The sequence below is a fragment of the Erpetoichthys calabaricus genome, chromosome 2, assembly GCF_900747795.2.
Source record: "Erpetoichthys calabaricus chromosome 2, fErpCal1.3, whole genome shotgun sequence".
Taxonomy (NCBI): Eukaryota; Metazoa; Chordata; class Cladistia; order Polypteriformes; family Polypteridae; genus Erpetoichthys; species Erpetoichthys calabaricus.
In genome coordinates, this window is record NC_041395.2 from 280,950,565 (window position 1) to 280,972,716 (window position 22,152).

The window sequence follows — 22,152 nt, forward strand, 5'->3', positions numbered from 1 at the left end:
CTACAGCTAGACACTCTTACTGCTGTGGAACTGGATAAACATCTGACACTTTCAGAATTACCAGATGTTATTAACTCACTTCATAGTGGGAAAGCAGCAGGCCCCGATGGCAACCTGGTGGAATTTTATAAAAAAAACTTCAACTAAGCAATTGTCAGAAGTTTGGTAACAGATTTCTGTGTTTAATAAATAAAGTTTAATATTGTGGTAGTATAGAACAGAGCACTTTTTCTATTCTTTTAGGTAAAGATTTTGATATGATCTTGATGATTTTATTCAGTTGAGGAACTGGCCTATAAAATGAACATTCAAAAGGGACTTTATTCTCTTTGGAAAATATTGTCATTGATTGCTTGGTGTAGTGTTTTTTTTTGTTTGTTTGTTTAATGGTATATAGCTTTCTTAAACGTAGCTACTGTAGCAGTAAAGGAGCTAAATAACAGCTTTTTATAAAATTTGTCTGGATAGCCATCTAGACCTGCAGCTTTCTAAAGAATTTATAGCATTTAGTGTTTTCAAGAGCTGTAATGGTTTATTCTGATTCTCTATCAAACGTTTATAGACCCTAAAGCAATTCTGCCTTACTGAGAAATCCATTTTTATGAGCCTCATCTTTGTTGCATTCAGATTCATGTACACTTTTAACATTCTTTGAATATGTTTGTTATGTTTTGTTCATTAAAGTTGTCATTGTTAATCCCTGCAGTTTTCTTCCAGATCTTTTTTGTTTGGTTCTCTGTTTCATTACTCCACAATTAATATTTCATAATTCTCATTGTATTGTGCAAATGTTCTTTTTTTTCCATTTGATCTCACTTCTAAAAAAATTCTAAAATGTGTCTAATCCTGTATGAAAATTTTGCAAATGTTTGGATAGATTGGGTCAAATGAAACATTTGCTGTGTATATGTAAAGATGTGTTGCATGAGGGAAGCTGAAATTCAGATTCTAGATTCTTTGAACTAAGTGCAGAATGGAGATATTTCTAAAAATACTGCATTCTGTGACAGAAGAAGATGAATTACAAAAGATTTATTTTCATTTGGCAAACGTATGTAAGGTAAATGACAGATTTAGTAAACTGTAGAATGTTGTTAATGACCCTGTGCTGTTTAATAATATCTATAAAACAAAACTAATATTTTGTAATATGAAAGCCTTATGTTTTCTTTTTTTATTTCAAAAGAATGAATCCTACATTTGTAACCCTTGCTGATATACTGGAGGTGAGAGGAAGGCCCCTAAATGAGAGTGACATCTGGCTACTTTTACTGTATACAACAGAATCTTTCCTAAATGCATCTAACAAAGGTAAATTATAGGTATAAGGTAAAAATATTATGTTAAGCAGTGAATTGAAGCTAAATAAACAGCTATAAGTACAAATAGTGTCAAATTTCAAGCAACTAATCCTTGGGATTTGTAGCATAAAACGATAACAATGACTTACCTATACCATATAAGTTTGAAGTGTAAAAACTATGAATATGACTATGCACATTTGACATAAAGAATTAGATCACCTATTACATTTTAAAACTTAATTTATATTTAGCAAAATAAATAATAAATAAATAATAATTACCTATATATTGTTGAAAACATTTTTTTCTATTTTCCTCTCCTCTTTTTGTATTTTTCTCTGTGATGTATATTCTAAATAAAGATTTAAAGGAATACTCTACCCAAAAATTAGATATGTTTTATATTTTATTTATCCCATGCAGTTTATAGGAATGGCCAAGAAAGTTTTCAGTCTAACGTTTCCTTGCAGAATGAGAAAAAAAAAGTTAATGATATAATGGAATGTCATGGTGACCCGTTCTGTGCAGTGGAAAACAATGTGGAAAAACAGCCATGGAAAAAAGAACAAAATTCTTACCTACTCATGTTGCATAATCCGCATTGTTTGTTATCCAGTGGTATGCTCAAAACATGTTTTGTTTAAATATTATTAATACTTCAGAAATTAATACTAAAGAGGGTTCAGAAAAGCTTTTGTATGATGCTAAACTGGAAAGGCACATTCCCATAATTCTGTGCTTTTGAATTGAAGACACCTCTTGACAATTGAATGAGGGGAAGAGGCTATTTTTTTTTCAAATTCAAAGCACATGTACAGAATATTAGGAATCTTTCATTACCACTAAGACATCTGTGCAAGGATGAAGAGTTCAATGGTCCAGATGAAATCCACATTTCTCTTCCAGGATGTGAGGTTCAGCCATCAGATGGACTGTCTGTTGGAATACCTTTCTTAGACTTTAAAAGAGAGCAGGGAAATGTAATTCCTTGTTCCTCGTTCACCCTTTTTAAATTTGGGGACCAGCATCTCAATCTGTCAGACCCAAGGTGTTATGATATGGAGTTTCCTCCAGTGCAAAATGTGGTGAGGCTTCCAAAAAGAAACTAGGAAACAAGTCAGAAACCTACCTGGTGTGCCAAGCAGAGGCAACCTTAACTTCAGCCAGGCCATAAGGCAACCTGCTGGCTTCAACTGGGGCAGGACCTAATAATGGGAAGCTGGCAAAACAACTAGAAAAATCCAAAATATATCACAGAAGCCCTACCAGTGGAAGAGTGGCTTTTATCCTTCACCTTGTTATTAAAGGAAAAACTAAGAATTTTCATAAATTAAGATACCTGTATTTATTTTTCAAAAATACTCTTTAACAAACAACAATTCGAAAAAGCACCAAAGTCACAAATGGACTTGCCTAAAATATGCAAAGCAATGTCCCAAAACACAATCCGAAAGAATGGTCAAATACAGAGCAAATTATTTTGTAATCCAGTAAGTGAAAAAAAGTAATAGCAAAAGACAGAGAGAGCTCACCAACATCAAGTTAACATTGTACTCCATTGAACTGCCTGTGTCCACAGCCTTTATAGGACTGGGGCAGTTCCTAAATGGAGAAAGACAGATGGTCCTGCCTCTTGGGGAACCACCCACAAAACACAAGGAATATAGCAGAACACATATTTCCACACAGAAACATTATTACACAAAAATGAAATATTATGAACATAAATAACTATTATAAAAATCTAAAGAGCACTTACTTTAAATTAAACAAGTCATAAAAAGAACATGAACTAGTAGTCACATAACATAAGGGACTTTCCCCAGCTTCCTTGCAACACTGAAGAGGCTGTTAGATTAAACACCACACTAATATCCAATGTATTCAGTATTCTTGGATGTATTTTATCCATCTCTGCAGACTTGGCTACTTTGGACAATTTCTCTAAACAATCCTGAGGTTCTCTTAATGCTTGTGCATTTCTCAAAACAGTTTGTACACTGCAGCACAATAATTTGGATAACATGCAAAATGAAATAATTCATTTGAAACCTTTCATTCATATTTCAAAATGTAATTGTCTTGCCAGCCATTTAGTCAGTGCCACCAGTACTTTTTGTGAAATGTCTGAGCCTCTGCCTAGAGACATACCAGTCAAAACATTTAGTCATGTTGTTAACATGAACATATACCATGAAATTATTTTAAGATTTAAAATTGATCAAATGTTGCTCAGTTTACTTCACTATCATTTCTCTAAGGCCTGCTGAATTTGCCTGTTCACCAAATCACATGTGTTTATGTTCTACAAACCATTAAAGGGATCTGCCACATTGGTATTTTCTGCAAGACAGGAATGCTCTAAGGTGAACTTTTTGTTTTTATTCAGGACAACAGAAATTACAGTGCTACACCTAGAACCAAACACAAATCTAGGAAGCCTTGAAAAAAATGGAGTAAAATATTAATAGTAAAAATGTACACAGTATTTTAGGTAGTTGTGTTCTAAAGATTAAAGCCAGTTCTATATTATGGGTTGTCCTAACGCTCCTGCTGGCCTGACTATATATTTTCATTTTACATCATATCTGATATTCTCCCTTGCAATACATCAAGGAAAAAAATCTTCTTGCATGCCTTAAACACCCCCTACAAAGATCTGATGGGCTGTCATCACAGGTACCCTCCACTGCAGCAAATAAAAAAACATGGTTGTGTGGCTGGTGATCATATACTGTCCACCTCCATGATGAAAATAATTATTCACTAGGATTCGGGAATGGAGAATAAGGTGGAAGATACTCCATCTGTATTCTCTGGTGGCCATCAAACCATTCGCTTATTGCGGTGGAAGCATACATTATCCCATACTTTAACGTAATTGGGCAAGTCAAGATATATTAAACCCCTCTCATTTTCAGGAATGAGATCCCAGAAGAATGTCTCTAAGAAAGCCAGTAGATGCTGGGTGTTATAGGGGCCAATTACAGGAATGTGTACACTCACACCATTCTCAGATACTGCGACACACACTGCTTCCCATGGACATCCACTTTAGCTGCCTGTTCTACTATATTCTGACCATGGCTCCTACATTTGGACAGGTTGAATCCAGCCTCATCCATAAACAATGGTATGTAAGGGGTCTTATTTGACTCCACTTCCATATCTCTCTACAGTGAACATAAAAGATCAGATTTGAATTTCAAAATGCACTTATTACAGTACAAGTCTGCCTCTGTAATTACAGTAATGTCATTTGAAGTACAGGTGATACTGAACTATGCAAAATAACACACATTACTGTATATGGTAAAAAATTACTGTAGTTTATGGATATATATATATATAAATATAATAAAACGCGTGAGTTGTCTTGTACCTCAAAAAGGAGGCTGAGCCTCAGCATTTTAGCAAAACCAGCTTGATTCAACTTGAAACAGGAACAGTACAGTTATTTATTGTAGCGGGATCTACCAGTCTCCTGTACACAGACACAGCAAATGGGTAGATCAGAGGCCAAGTTATACTGTTCCCTGCATTTACAATGTTCCTTGCATCACCCATCGGCAACAGGCGCTTATAGTGTGATCTCAATTGGCCTCTATTTGTTTCCGTGGTACTATGCTGCGGCGCTGCAGACCTGCAGTTGCCTCAGCAATGGACAAGTAGCCCTCCACAGACGAGGCAATCACACTTCAGCATGTCGTCATGGTGAAGGGGGTGGGGGTATCAAAAGAGTTCAGCAACCTCACTTTGTATACTAACAGAACTGATATTTTGGAACATGTCATTGTCTGCTATAATGGCACTCTGTATCTCTCTTAGTCTGATTTTATTATTAGATATGACGATGTTGCATATCTCTTCCTCTTGTTTTCTTCCACCAGCATTTGGATAACATGCAGTTCTAAATAGATAGTTCATACACACTGATGACAAATTGTATTGCAATGCGAAAATACATCACATTACTGTATTGCCTTCTTCAAAATAACTTGGACTACATAGTAAGAGTTTTGAAAAATTACACACTTGTTTTCTGTTCTGAATGTTTGGATTATTGAAGACACAGCTGAGCAGCCCACATTAGGCTGTACTCTCCAACAAGCCTCTGTCATTGTAAGACAATGGTTTACGACATGGTCAAATGAGAACTCAAGCAAAATTACATCTTTTATTGGCTAACTAGAAAGATTACAATATGCAAGCTTTTGAGGTAACTCAGGCCTCTTCTTCAGGCAAGATGCAATCAATGATGTAATCTTTTTAGTTAGCCAATAAAAGGTGTCGTGTCATTTTGCTTGACTTCTCATTATATCCAAAATGGCTAACACAGTACAGATTTTGGCCTGAGTAGATTTCAAAATAAGAAAACTGGTTTAACAGTTAAAAAATCATCTTTAATGTCTCGAAAATGCCGCCCAAGAGGGAGAACCATGAAAACCATGGCTTGCATTGAGAAATCAAAAGCTCTGAATCTTGAACATAAGCACAATCAAAGAGAGAGTATACATACATTTCTAAATATAGAGGTTAGGAGCACGCGCTGATCCAGCACATTGCCGCACCCACCACATGACAAATCAACTCAGGATCCCCAGATTAGGACCCGAGTGCAGCCATGCAATGGGTGACACCTCAGCACCACACTAGTTCAGATGGAATGGAACAGTGTAAGATTTTTTATGGTGGATGGAGTGTCAATTCTGCCACCAACCCCCAGGTTTTTCCCTGCAGGTTGGAGGGCCTACTGGATGCAGATTAATGTCATACCCAGGATGAAGCAAACGCAGGTTAAGTGCCTTGCTCAGGGGCCCAACGGAGTAGAGTCACTTTGAGCGTTAATGGGATTTGAATCGGCAACCTTCCAATTACCAGTGCAGATCCCTACCTCAGAACCACCACTCCACAATATAATCAATAATACGCTACATAATACATAAATAGAAAAAAATAAAACTAATACGGCACATACAAAAACTTTAAAATAAATGAAAAAACACAACACTTTAATAAATAGCAGGGACAAACCTTCTGCTCTGTCAATGGCAATTGTATATTCCCAAAGACAAGAATTAAGATAAATTATAATTTACACACAATGCTATGTACTTCATAGTTACCAAAGTAATAGAAGTTGCCAACCTTTTTTAAATAATTTATTTATAATTAATTTACAGATCACCTCAACATTTCTAATATATCCCCTGGAACACTTTTGCTTTCTGCCAGTGGACAGCTCGGCTTCAAGCATAATTCAACAGATCAAGAAATTTGCACTTTTGTTGCACCTGAAATTCTTCAAGGTGAAGGTTCATCTGCACAACTGGCAATTGAAAAGGTAGGAGAATATTATTTATTCATTTGATGAGAATACAAATGTATTTCTGATTGTGACACTCCATGTAGCTGCAATAAGCACAATATTTATGGACATTTATTATCTTGTTTGTATGCCGTAAGCCTAAGTTTAAGTTTTTTAATAATGTATTGTAAGAACATATTGACAAACATCAGGAATAAATTCATGTTATGAACTTTATTTATTGACTTAATTTTATTTTCTAATTTAGCCATTCTTTCGTTCATTCTTTCTTTTTCCAAACCCGCTTATTTTCAAATAGGGCCATGTTGCTAGTGCCCACTCTAACAGGAACAGCCCTGTGTGGGATGCCAGTGTGTTGTAGGACATATTAACACATGTACATTGATTCACATTGGGGCAATTTAGAGATACCTGTGAACAAGAAGAATGCCTCTGGGATGTGGGAAGAAACAGGAGTACCCTGAGAAAACCATCCATGGACAAAAATAGAATGTACAAACTCCTCACAGTCAGTGTGCAGCCTACATTTTGTACCAATTAATCTGGAGGAGGGGTTCTGAAACTCAGTCCTGGGGACTCACTGTGGCTGCAGATTTTTTTTTTTATTATTATTATTATTAGCATGCTTCTTTTAGCTGCACCTGTTTGTTGTCTGGTACAAATTTTGTAATCGATATTTAACCCACTTCGTATTGTCCAAATGACTTGAAATTTTGCACACTTACTCACTTCTGATGACAATACATGAATCAATAATCAGTTTCACTAATTGAAATTAATCAATTAATCCATGTTAATTAAGAAATGAAATTTTCATATGAAGAATAGTTAAAGATTTCTCCAGTAGATGGTGCCTGTAATGGGTAGAAATATTAAAGGAAGTGTTAAAATATTGATTATACAAAATTATACTAAAACGAACCCAGGACTAAAAAGTTGAAAATAATATATATAAAAAATACTTTTTAAAAACCACACTTATATTAAGTTAAAAAGTGTACTAAAAATTAAAAAATAAGTCTCTCATACATCACTTAAATAAAAAGCGTGGGAGCTTTTCATCAGTCAATAAAATCTTATCAAAAGATTTTAAAAAGTATTTTTTCATATATATATTTTGTTCCAACCAGATTCATAATCAGTGACAACACAGCATAACACTGATCTCATTTAATTAGCTGGAATTTTTTTCATCTTCTCTTATTCTGTCTACATTCAGAAAAGTACAGCACAATGATTTTTACATTTATAAGACATTTAGAATTATTTTTATTTTTGCAATAGATTTAAATGCTTATCTCTCTTTTGTTGATTTCATTATATTTTGTCCTTCCTCTGTAGATTTGCTCCCTTCATTGTATCTTAATAATGACAATTAAAAACTACCAGAGCAGACACCCAGGCAAACAACACTGAATCATGAAAGGCTGCAGCTACTTTAGCATCAGACCCCACTGATTAGTAAATAATGGATTAATTAAACAATTGGAACACCTGGAAAAGTAGAATGAAAATCAACATGAAAATATTGTTAAAAAGAAAAAAAATACATTATTCCCATAAAACTGCTTAGTACATTTTAATAATTTTTTTTTAACCAAACTTAGTTTTCTAATTTCTATATTCCTAAAATACAGAATCTTGGAAATAACAGTTCACTTAATTAGTCCAGGAGTGCAATTAAAAACAGAAGCTGGTTGGAACAAAAACCTGCAGCCACAGAGGGTTCCTAGGACCGAGATTGAAAACCCTTGATCTAGAATTATGATAAAGCAGTAATAAACACTGTACTACCATGTCACCTGTTTTACCCTTTATTTTACAAATAAGTAATGAAAATATCAAAATTTAGAAAGCATGTGAGCTTTAGAAAGTCATTATTTGCAGCCGTGAGAAGGGTGGCTCCTTCAGAATAACAGAAAACTACTGTAAACGGGAAATTTAATGTATTAGGTTAACTGGCAACTGAGTAGCTGAAAAACATTGGAGTGAACCCGAAACAACCTTTGGATAGGCCTAACAAATCAAGAGCTGTGAAAATAATATGAAAGTTATGTCAAACGGCATGTTGTTGTTTTTTTAATAAATAACATCAAACATTTAATCAACCATAATGTAGCTGACAGAAACCAAGACCGTTGTCTTTGTGAAGGGAACAAATAGCTACTTTTGGAATTAGAATTTAACTTTTTATTAATAGGCTACAAAATTACTTGCTGTTAGTGGTAATGATTTCATCCTGAAGTTGTGGCAAACGTCCATCAGTTGTGCTGTTGCTGTTTTTTGAATTGCTGTACTGTACTATGTATGTGGCTTTTTGTCTTAAATATGCATCTAAAGATTTTTATCCATAAAGATTTCAAATTTGTTTTGATCACTGGTTTGTGTATTTTTATACCAGATGTCCTGCCTGTTCTAATCTACTGCAAGCATGTTTATTAATTCCAACCTGATTTACTGCCACTGTAATAAAACTTTCTTGTGGTCTAACTTTTTTTTATGTATCGATCAGTTAAGTCCTGATGAAAATAAAATTTTCGTGTTGTGCTATTTTTCAATATTTATTTTATAATCTGTAATATTGATACGTTCAGATAAGTTTTGGTCAGCAGCAGGCATTGTCCAAAATAGCTGTCCCTAATTTCAAAGACTTCTCTGTCACCGATTTCATGTGTGCCTTCTGCTGTACAAATAAATACAGTAGAAATCGACTCTCGTCTGAAAAAAGCTGATGTAGCTAGTCTATGATATGATGTATATTTACCAAAGTATATACAAGATGTAATACCACTACTGCATTTGAAAATTTAGGACTTTACAAGGTCATACCTTCAGTTTTGCATTGAAATCAAAATTCACAAAAGTCCTTATTGCATGTGCCAAATTTTGTGAACTTTGGAACAGTGGTGAGGCTGCTGTTGGTATCAGATTTGTAAACTTTGAACTTAAAAGCTCAATGTTGAATAGCTGAGCTGGAATTCATCCAGAACGTAATCGGCTCTTAAGACTAACAAGTGCACATTTTCCACACAATTTCTTAAGAATTAATCCATTTGTTTGCGAGTTATAGTCTACAAATATGTTCTTACCACAGACACACAACAACACAGGCACACAGATATCATCAGTCTATCTATTCTTTCACACAAACATTTTACTGGTTTGGTAAGTAAGCATATCCAGTACTCCCATATTAATCAAATATTACAAATGTACTACATGCTAGCTTACTACTTCTTGGTATGCATTTTTCAAGCTGCATCTTTCATCATGTCTCATTGTATGTGTTCATGTGGAGTAAGTTCCGTTTGAGGAAATGCATTTTCTATGCGAATGTACTGAAGTGAATGTCAGCACATAAAAATCAATTTGCATTAAATCAACTAAGCTCTGCCAGCAATGAACACATCTCACATCAGTCAGTCAACATTCAGTAGCAATCACACCACAACAATGCATTCTTGAAAGTGCCGGTTTGTCCAAAGTAACATCTACACTGCTGTGAGTGTACATCCCCTGCCATGGGTCATTCCTTGAAATTAGTGGATGACTCTGCAATATATGACTTTAGAATCATTATTCGTGCTTGGGGCTTGACTAAACTGTTAAATTCAGCAAGTAAGAGCATTTTTTTCTGAAAATATGTAATTTGTAATTTGAATAATGAAAGTAATTAGAGTGGAGTCTATGTGTAACTCTCCACTAATTCTCCTGATGCACAAACACCTCACACAAATGGAGGTCTTTTCATTTATTTTCTTAGCTTGCTTCATTGTATTCAAAATCTTGCCATTGTTGCCAGTACATTCTTAGGACCATGTATAATTTACTGTAAGTAAATGCCCAAAACTACATACTGTACTCTTAGAGTAATGAGTTTGTGTATCTTAATTTGGGCATATTATGGTCAGTTAGCAGTCTCTTGAAAATTAATTTTTGATTCTGATTTTAATGTCGTTTATACTTATATTTTCCAACAGATGCTGGTATATTCTTTGGGAATGACTTTTTACTGGTCAGCAGATTACAAAGTTCCTCAGAATGAGGTAAGAAGTAGAGGAACAGTGCCTGTGTTTTTATACTTTTATATGTTTATATGTGTACGACAGGCTGAAATCTAAGTAATCAATATAGACCTCAGCATTAAAGATTGCAGTTCTCCATTTATTGGAATGTATTTTGTAATGCATGTAGTAATTAATAGCATTTGACATTCCGGTAGATGGCACATAACAAACATTTGTAGTAATAAAATGCATTATTATAATTGATTGCTATTCATCATCTGTTGGAATGAAAAATGCAACACATATGTCTGTTATATGCCATTTGGTATGGGATTCATAAAAGCTGTGTCATGTTTGAAATGACAAGTGCAATGCCTTTTATTACTACAAATGATTGTGATGTGCCTCTGTTGGAATGAGGGAGACATAGCAGCTGGGTGCTCATACAGATTCACAGACACTTATTCTTTTATTAGGTGGTTATTATATATATATATATCTATACTAATAAAAGGCAAAGCCCTCACTGACTCACTGACTGACTGACTCACTCATCACTAATTCTCCAACTTCCCGTGTAGGTGGAAGGCTGAAATTTGGCAGGCTCATTCCTTACAGCTTACTTACAAAAGTTAGGCAGGTTTCATTTCGAAATTCAAAGCGTAATGGTCATAACTGGAACCTCTTTTTTGTCCATATACTGTAATGGACTGCAGCTTGCTGGCCGTGGGAGGCGGAGTTGCGTATTGCGTCATCACGCCTCCCATGTAATCACGTGAACTGACTGTGAACGCAGTACATACCCAAAGAGCGCTGAAGAAAACATTCATTACACAATTGAGAAGGCAGCGAAACAATAAGAAGCGAAGCACGGTGTAAACCGTAAGTTTAAATTAAGTTTATAGAAACGCTCCCGCTGCCGTTTGCAATACCATATTCGCGACATACAAGTTTAATGAGAAGACACGAGGTATAAACGAGATTTGGATCACTTTGTAACGGAGTTAAAATTGCTGTAGCGAGAAACTTTGAAGTGCCGGGTCTTAGCTAACAATAAATAAAGCCGTGGACATCGCAACATCACACAAGAGAGCGGCTCAGGTGAACTGACTGAACGCAGCAAGTCGGAAACAAAGCACCGTTTAAACCTAAAGTTTAAATTAAGTTCATAGACCTACAAAAGGTTGCCATTGATTTGAGGCAAGATTGCTTTTCTCCTGTAGAACTATATGTTGCATTCTCAACAGTGTGCTTGCACAGCTTGGTCATATTACAACCGGAGTGCTGAACTGACAACGTGGTATACAAAGAGAACTATAACAATCGTAATATGTATATATATATATATATATATATATATATATATATATATATCCATCCATCCATCCATTTTCCAACCCGCTGAATCTGAACACAGGGTCACGGGGGGTCTGCTGGAGCCAATCCCAGCCAACACAGGGCACAAGGCAGGAACCAATCCCGGGCAGGGTGCCAACCCACCGCAGGACACACACAAACACACCCACACACCAAGCATACACTAGGGCCAATTTAGAATTGCCAATCCACCTAACCAGCATGTCTTTGGACTGTGGGAGGAAACCGGAGTGCCCGGAGGAAACCCACGCAGACACGGGGAGAACATGCAAACTCCACGCAGGGAGGGCCCGGGAAGTGAACCCGGGTCCCCAGGTCTCCCAACTGCGAGGCTGCAGCGCTACCCACTGCGTGTATATATATATAGATATGTATATATATATATATGTGTATATATATGTAGATATGTAAAAATATATATATGTATATATATGAGTCTGTGTGTGTATATATATATGTATGTGTATGTATGTATGTGTATATGTATATATGTATATGTGTGTGTGTATGTATGTGTGTATATGTATGTGTATATATATGTTGATATGTGTATATATATATATATATGTATATATGTGAATGTGTATATGTATATATATGTATATATGTGTATATGTAGATATGTGTATATGTAGATATGCATATAAACATGTATAAACATATATATATATACATATATATGTATATATATATTTATGTGTGTCTGTGTGTGTATATATATATATATGACAGCAACACTGATAACAATGACAACACAATTACATTGACAATCATGTTACGTTATTTTTAAAATGTTTCCTTTTCTTTTTCATAACCTCTTTAACACACTACTTCTCCGCTGCGAAGCGCGGGTATTTTGCTAGTATATATATATATATATATATATATATATATATACTGTATATATATATATATATATATATATATATATATATATATATATACAGTGGTGTGAAAAACTATTTGCCCCCTCCCTGATTTCTTATTCTTTTGCATGTTTGTCACACAAAATGTTTCTGATCATCAAACACATTTAACCATTAGTCAAATATAACACAAGTAAACACAAAATGCAGTTTGTAAATGGTGGTTTTTATTATTTAGGGAGAAAAAAAAATCCAAACCTACATGGCCCTGTGTGAAAAAGTAATTGCCCCCTGAACCTAATAACTGGTTGGGCCACCCTTAGCAGCAATAACTGCAATCAAGCGTTTGCGATAACTTGCAATGAGTCTTTTACAACGCTCTGGAGGAATTTTGGCCCACTCATCTTTGCAAAATTGTTGTAATTCAGCTTTATTTGAGGGTTTTCTAGCATGAACCGCCTTTTTAAGGTCATGCCATAGCATCTCAATTGGATTCAGGTCAGGACTTTGACTAGGCCACTCCAAAGTCTTCATTTTGTTTTTCTTCAGCCATTCAGAGGTGGATTTGCTGGTGTGTTTTGGGTCATTGTCCTGTTGCAGCACCCAAGATCGCTTCAGCTTGAGTTGACGAACAGATGGCCGGACATTCTCCTTCAGGATTTTTTGGTAGACAGTAGAATTCATGGTTCCATCTATTACAGCAAGCCTTCCAGGTCCTGAAGCAGCAAAACAACCCCAGACCATCACACTACCACCACCATATTTTACTGTTGGTATGATGTTCTTTTTCTGAAATGCTGTGTTCCTTTTACGCCAGATGTAACGGGACATTTGCCTTCCAAAAAGTTCAACTTTTGACTCATCAGTCCACAAGGTATTTTCCCAAAAGTCTTGGCAATCATTGAGATGTTTCTTAGCAAAATTGAGACAAGCCCTAATGTTCTTTTTGCTTAACAGTGGTTTGCGTCTTGGAAATCTGCCATGCAGGCCGTTTTTGCCCAGTCTCTTTCTTATGGTGGAGTCGTGAACACTGACCTTAATTGAGGCAAGTGAGGCCTGCAGTTCTTTAGACGTTGTCCTGGGGTCTTTTGTGACCTCTCGGATGAGTCGTCTCTGCGCTCTTGGGGTAATTTTGGTCGGCCGGCCACTCCTGGGAAGGTTCACCACTGTTCCATGTTTTTGCCATTTGTGGATAATGGCTCTCACTGTGGTTCGCTGGAGTTCCAAAGCTTTAGAAATGGCTTTATAACCTTTACCAGACTGATAGATCTCAATTACTTCTGTTCTCATTTGTTCCTGAATTTCTTTGGATCTTGGCATGATGTCTAGCTTTTGAGGTGCTTTTGGTCTACTTCTCTGTGTCAGGCAGCTCCTATTTAAGTGATTTCTTGATTGAAACAGGTGTGGCAGTAATCAGGCCTGGGGGTGGCTACGGGAATTGAACTCAGGTGTGATACACCACAGTTAGGTTATTTTTTAACAAGGGGGCAATTACTTTTTCACACAGGGCCATGTAGGTTTGGATTTTTTTTCTCCCTAAATAATAAAAACCATCATTTAAAAACTGCATTTTGTGTTTACTTGTGTTATAATTGACTAATGGTTAAATGTGTTTGATGATCAGAAACATTTTGTGTGACAAACATGCAAAAGAATAAGAAATCAGGAAGGGGGCAAATAGTTTTTCACACCACTGTATATATATATATATATATATATACTGTATATATATATATATATATATATATATATATATATATATATATATATATATATATATTATGGATCATCAGCAGATACTTAAATACAACACTTTCTCTTGATTAACTTCAGTCTATTTATTTATTTGTAGTAGTAAAGCTGTTAAATGTATCTGTCAACTTTTGTTTAATTTATATAGGCCAGGGTAGTTTTTTTTAATTTAAAGTGTTAATGATTTCTTTCTATTATAAAATGAAATCCTGAGAGAGATAATTTCAAGTCCCGTGAGGTGAGACTTTTGCCAAGAGATTTTCACAAATCCCGCCCTCCTCTCAACCATTTACAACCACGCCAACGGTCCACTCTCCTCTCAATCGTGTGAATGCTGTTGTCAGACACAGTTCCTGTACTCACAGCTCTTATAAATTTTTATGCTTTCCTGATTTTAATACAAGAATATAGTCTATTTGTTTCCATCGATGTAGTCCTTTTCTAGACAATAATTTTATATGTTCTAGATGAAACGTCAACGATTAAGCGAAGAAGAAAGGGCAGCACGTCGTAAAGAGGCCCAAAAGCGTTGGAGAGAAAAGAATTCAAAAAAGAATAATAATAATCTAAGTGCAAATTTGGAAAATAAGGAGAGTAACAATCAGCCCGGACCAAGTGGAACTGAAAACCTAGCAGGTCCAAGTGGGGTCACAAATAAAAGACAAAGAGTAGAAGACAAAGTAGAACATTGTAAAGAGGTTCAAAAACGGCATGATACACATGCAGAGCAGTCTCAAAAAACTGATAGTAAAGATCGCATTAGTGCTGACAAAAGGAAATTATTACTCGATGAAATAATGGAACAGCGAAAAGAGATCGAATATATGGACATAGGTGATATGACAGAATTATGTAGATGTTGTTCCGCTTTAAAGTTTAAGTCTGAGACTTGTAGATCATCTAATTCGTGTTGCCATCAGGGAAAAGTAGTGTTTCTTCCCAATGAAGAGGCGTATCCGTGAGAATTAAAAGATTTTTTATTTGGTGAAAGTGAAATCCACAAACACTACAGGCAGAATATCCGAATTACAATAATCTGTTCGTGTTCACATCATTCAGTGCTCAAAACGTAGGTTTACATGATTCAGGACCATACGGTATGAGAATAAGTGCTCCCGCAACAATTAAAGCTACTACAAGTTTAATTTCAAAGAAACCACAATTCGGTCAGGTTTATATTTATGATAACGGGGAAGCAATGCAACATAGAATCGAAAGAGTTAAACAATCGGACGTATTAGAAATACTACAACCAACAATGATGTTAGTGTTAAAACATTTACAGTTTCCCGTTAGAATAGCTTTTGCTATGACAATTAACAAATCACAGGGACAAACATTCGGAAAATTCGGTTTATTTATTAGCGAGAAAGAAATGATATTCACTCATGGCCAGTTATACGTTGCATTGTTACAATGTAACTCCAAACATGGAATCAAAATTCAATGGTATATTGACAAAAATTTAATTCCAAATATTGTTTTTACTGGTGTTACAGTAAAAGTGTAAGTTTTAAAAGTATTTGCATGTTAATTTCAAAGCCAAACAGAACAAAAACGTGTAACTCAACAAATACCTCTAACGCAACATGAAACATAATTTTCTTTCAATTTATTACATTTTAATATTTTTTATTAAGGTTAATTACTCGCTGTAATGTAAAATACTTAATTCTATTATGCATATGTAACAATTCCCATGAAAATAACAATCTGTTTAAATTGTACATATACTTCCCCATACACAAGTGGCAAATCTGGGAAATGACTAGCGCGTAGCGCAGGCCTGGGGGTTGGCAAGTGAAGCGAGCAGGGTGCAGAGCCACCTAGTTTTAAATAAGTTTGAATTTGTACAAAGATATAAAATTAATTTCAACTTACAATCAGCTTTACCCAGATTATATTTTTATTTATATGTTTTAATTTATTCAACCTCTGCACTTGTAATAAGCAACACTACTAACCCAGAATAAAGGGATACAAGGACTTAAACTATCAACATTTGCGTATGACACAAATGTAGGTTAAAATAAACAATATCAGTTGATAAAACAGAAAAAAAGATGAAAATGCCACAAATATTCTCCTTCGTAACTCTAGTCTGTTTTTCAATGTCTGAACCACTACCCTCTCTGCACTCCTGCCAGTGAGCTCCTTCACCTTTTGACTCCAGAATTAAAGAAGCATTAAGCCTTTAAATGAAATGGTAGAGATTAAAGAATGTTTAAATAGAATTGAGCACTACAAGCCCACAGTTGTGTTTATTGTCTCCCATAGGCACTAATACATCTCTGCGTACTCTCTCTGAAGGGAACAGTGTTCTTTGATAGCTGTCCTATGTCATTACATTTACTGAAATACTACATTTCTTGCTTTTTGCTATCCTGTACTTGACTGGAAGAGCTATGCTGGTATGTGTTTATTCCATTATAGTTTACTACATTTCTTTGCACAGTCAGGCCAACTTACCAATTGCCATCAGCTTATCTACTGCCCTCTAATAGCCAGGGACAATCTTGTAGACTTCCCTGCCATGGGCCTAAGATTACTCCTAGAGCAGTGCTTCCCAAATATTTTGTTATGGACCTAATCCAAGTATTTAAAATCCTCAAACATTGATAAATTAGATCCAGTGTAACCACAAGGGGGCGCTACTGAGCCCCAAACCAAAGACACAATAATATCCAACACAATTCCAGATTCAAATAAATAAGTTTTATTTGAGAGAACGCCTTTCACATACAATTACCAGCCAAATAAACTATTCAGAGCTCCTCCTTCCTCCAAAAGACTGTTGCTCACTACCTCCTGACTTTGACTCAGTTTAAGTGAGACAGAAGGCTTTCTTTTAAACTAGACCTGAGAAATGCTTCCAGTCTCCTGTCCAGGTTGTCCAGATCTTTTCCGGGTTGTGCAGAAACCAGGCCATTCCCACCAGGCAGGGCCCTCTGGTGGTTTCCAAAGACTCCAGCAGGGCTGTGTTTTGAGACTCCAACTCCCATTCCACCCTGTGGGTGTCCTGATAGGGTTTATCTCTGAGGAACACTGCCACCTGTCGTGTGTTGGAATGACCTGCTCCAGTTGAGGCCTCCTGGCTGATCATGAATCATTCCTTTATCCCAGCCAGGATGCCTGTCCTTCCTCTCTGGCATCTACACCAGCAACATTTTTTCAGTTTAAGGTTGAATGTACTCTAGGACATCAGTGGAAATTAACAGGATGTGCCTTTAAAACTGCAGCCGGAAATTACTTGTTTACGCAAAAAGTTGTGTGACTCTAGAACAAACTACTGTGACATGTAGTTGAAGAAGAAACCTTGACAAACTTTAAGAAAAATCTGTATGAGATATTGGGACATCTTAGCTATTAGACTGAATGGTTTCCTCTCGTTTGTCAAGTTTGTTATGTTCACAATTCATAATACCCATATGGAACACTTATATTAGTGGTTATTTGCATTTATAAATGAATAAATAAATAATGCACAAGTGTGCTTAAACAAAATGAAAAACAATAATAGACATTATGAGAAAAAGTAGAAAATTACAGTTCTGCTTACATTGTAATACCTAATATACCAAAACACAAATTATATTTTTTGAAAAGAAACAAAAGCCAGTTTTGATGAGATCAGTATTTCTGTGTCTTAGAACAACAAATTCTTTTCATATCAGGTACAGAGGTGGAAAGTTGAATCCTCATATCTGATGTGGCATATGAAAATCATTTCTCACATAAATAACTTATGGTAAAAGGAATTAATACTTGAATTGCTCATTCTGTTTCAAATCAGAGTTACTATTAAATCAATTACACTTTCATAATCGTTTTCAGGGAAACCTATTGACTTAGCTGTAATTATAAATAGATTTAAAATCCAAGAATTATTATTGGGGTGTTTAAGAAATATTGAGAAATGATTGCAAATTAAGTAAGTGCTGTAAAATTGAATTATAAACTTCTTTATAGATTCATGTAATGTAGAGAAGCAGCCAAAAGGATTTGGTTCAATTGAAGACATCCAGAATTCCACTTTCTTATTGATTCAAGAAATTTTATTATTTGTGCTAAAAATGATCACATTCTTCCCTTGTACTCATTGCAAAGTTTTATTCTATGCATTAGCTCTTTTCCTATGTCTTCAGAAAGATGTTTAATATGGCATGTAACAGTATTATTTGACAAATGTACTGCATTTACTTTTTGAGCAAATAACTAATTTAACATGCATGTTAAAATCTTTTGTATAAGGCTTAAAATTTTCTTCAACAGTGCACTTTAAAAACAAAGGTGCCAAAGTGTTTCTTCAAAGTGATGCCATGGGGTACCAGTTTTTGGTTCCCAAAAAAACAATATACATAAAAGTTCCAGAAAGAACCTTTGGATCCTTTAAATAATCATAAATCAATTAGATTAAATTTGTATAATTCAAATGGGCTTGTGATTTTCATGATTCAGGTTTTCCTTTTCTATTTTATCCTGCTAATGAGTGTACTACATACATCGAGCATTTCTGTGTTGTCCACACATTAGGAACCTTTACAAAGCCCAAAGAACCTCATATGTAAAGACCCCTTCCCAGAATTAAATGGTTCTTTGCCAAGTGATGGTTCAACAAGGAACCACAAAACCCAGTAATGTGCCAATCAAAGAACTATTATTATTATTAAGATTGTGTGAGCTTCCCAATTAATTGCAATACGGTAACACAAAAAGATGCCTCTGTTGCATTTTCATTATCTGTTTTAATAAGTGTAAGCACTGAAAGTTTAGAATTTTACAATAAGTCCCAATGCCCAAACCTGTATCATTGTCTTAATATTCAGCATGATTGGTTTCCAGGTGCCTACAAAGTTTGGCGAGTGCCAATGAAATGTTTGCTAGTATTTTATTACAGACAACACAATCTTCACTATTTCTAATACACAAAAACCCAAAATTCAAGTAACTCTCATCATACTTTCATTTTGATCTGTTGTTAGTTGAATCCCATTTTTTTCACATTCTGTTCCTGAGGATTTAAAGATTGTGATTGGTTTTCCATGTCTGTAAGGGAGGAAACAACAATATTAACTTTGTTTTTATCAACCGTATATGTACTATCAGAAGTGTTTGCTTCTTGTTATAAAGTTACTTTTTCTTTTTTCTATTTAATAGTAATATTTCAGAATACTGAAAATATCAGAAGAAATATTTATGTGGGGAACTGAGTTTAGCTACATATTAAGCATACAACTTTCTTCACTGCTGCAAAAGTAATTTCGTTATTATTTAGACAGTTCATATCCTGCAATATAACTGCTTTGTTTTATGCACATGAACTAGGCCTACATCACATACAATTTCATTAGCTCTACACTCTCATGGCAGTAAAACTGCACATGGAGAGAGCTGACAAGAGAGAAACAACATAATTGCTGTGATGTTGAATGTGTATAATTACAATCAGCAACATAATCTTTTTTAGGATATTGTTGAAATGAAGACACAATGCAAATTAAATCAATGGAGGTAAACTGAATGTCTGTGTATTAGATTCATAATTTATTTAAAAAATGATTACAGAATTACCAAAAAATAAAGTAAAAAAATATATGATGATGCAAAAATGAAATAAAGCACAAAACATATATTTACAAATTAATATACATTCATTTTATTTTATTTTTTTTAGTTTCAATAATTCTTCATGAAGCACTTGTTCACGTCTCGCAGAATACTAGAAATGAGGAATGCTGTCCTAGACAATTATTCTCAGGAAAAACCTTTACATTGTTATGGCTGTCAGGAGCTCCAGTGTCACGTTTGTCTACCCATACAAAAATGCAGAAATGCTCTTTTATTAACAATGAGATTTCAGTCTTGGCCATGGGATCTTGACTAGCATGATGTCTATCCACTGTCACCTTTTTGTCACTTTTAAAACAATCCATAAGCTATGTGTAGAGTGAGCATGGTATTGGATGTAAAGTCAGTGAACTGACTGGTTAAATAACAGGCCTTAAACATAATTTTTTGTAACATTCTAAACTATGTGGATAATATCAATAGGGCCTTATAGGTTAAAAATATTAGCTCTACATAAGCCAAAAAGGAATGTGCCTTCACTTCTCATTACTCTGAAATACACTCTTAGTCCTCAAAAACTGCTCCATTCCTTCCACTGGTCACAGCCAAAAATAGCAACTTCACCCCGGATACATTCAAAAAGCCAGGGAGTTGGTAATGCACCTGTGCCTACCTGATTCATCTGTCGAGCTGAACTCAGATATTCTTGGCACATCTCAGAGAGTAGTAGGACTCAGGCTATTCCTCAAAAAAAGGATCATCAAAACAGGTGTAACTTCCATATATACTTCCACATGAGTTCCACGTAGGACTTTCATAAATTCAGGGTCAGTTGCATTTCTAACGTCAGTGCAGTCATAATTTGAATTATGGAATCATTCTAACCAGATACCAGGGAACCTGACATGAAGTGCTTCAAAACGACACCTATCTTCTGTGTATTGCAAGAATATTCTCATTGTAGCTGTAAAATCCTTGCGTAATGAGCTACAAGAAGAACGATTATTTCACATGTAGCATAAATATTTTCATTAGTTGATTGAAGAAGGTGCAATAACACAGGTGGCAAAGACAGTGCAGTGACTTAGAATTGTAAGAATAGACCAATACTCACATAAAATAGTAAGCTCAAAAGAGGTACAGTTAAACTTGTAATATCCATGACAAACTGTCTTTATTCTCTATTTTTTATAAGTGCAAAAATCTCCATTATGTGTTTAACCTGAATAATTTATCTAGTGTCATTGGCTGAACTCATAAAATAGAGTATGATTTACTTGGTAAGTATATGATATTGAGCTATCTTAATAATCTGCTTTATTTCATTAAACAGCCCATCCAGCTGAGTGATCATCTGAATTGCCTTTTGCTAAGCATGTGTGAAGATATGGCCCACAGGAGACCAGATCTGATAGCTATCCAAGAAACCTGTGAAGCACATGTGCGATCAGCAGAGATGTCCCATCCCACCAGTGTTATTAAACAGCTTGTGGAAGAGGCCCTCCAGAGTAAAGTACGATCAAAGAAATATTTTTTAGACGCACACGCACACACACACCTTCAAGCACGGGCAAAAATGGACTTTTTGTTATTATTATTATTATTATACATGTACTGGATGCCCCAGAGGTGTCAGTGTTTGGGAATGATTTACCATGTACATGCAGTATGTAACAATTCTGCACTTGCACATAAGATAATTGTTGTACATGACTATGTACAATTTGGTCTTCTAGATAGTGTTTGTGACAAGGATATTTTCCAAAATAAAAGGCTAAACTGGAAAGCAGTAGCCAAATAATAGTCCTACATTGAGCCAAAAAAGACTTCACTTACCAGCTCCTGAATGGACAGACAATCCTTGTATAACTAATTTGCACCTATTGATCCCCAATACACACCACACAAAACAAAGAAAGACAAAAACATGAATGGAAGAAAAACACCAC

The 22,152-nt window shown here is 35.2% G+C and overlaps 1 protein-coding gene across 1 annotated transcript in view; it reads left to right on the plus strand.

Annotated features, from left to right (window-relative positions):
- ptpn20 (protein tyrosine phosphatase non-receptor type 20) overlaps positions 1-22,152 on the plus strand; it is a 211,339-nt gene that overhangs the window by 19,977 nt on the left and 169,210 nt on the right. Inside the window, exons 2-5 of the mRNA XM_051922606.1 lie at positions 1,187-1,311; positions 6,488-6,648; positions 10,614-10,679; positions 21,537-21,716. Of these exons, the coding sequence (XP_051778566.1) occupies positions 1,187-1,311; positions 6,488-6,648; positions 10,614-10,679; positions 21,537-21,716 (532 nt within the window). The remainder of the gene's footprint in view (positions 1-1,186; positions 1,312-6,487; positions 6,649-10,613; positions 10,680-21,536; positions 21,717-22,152) is intronic.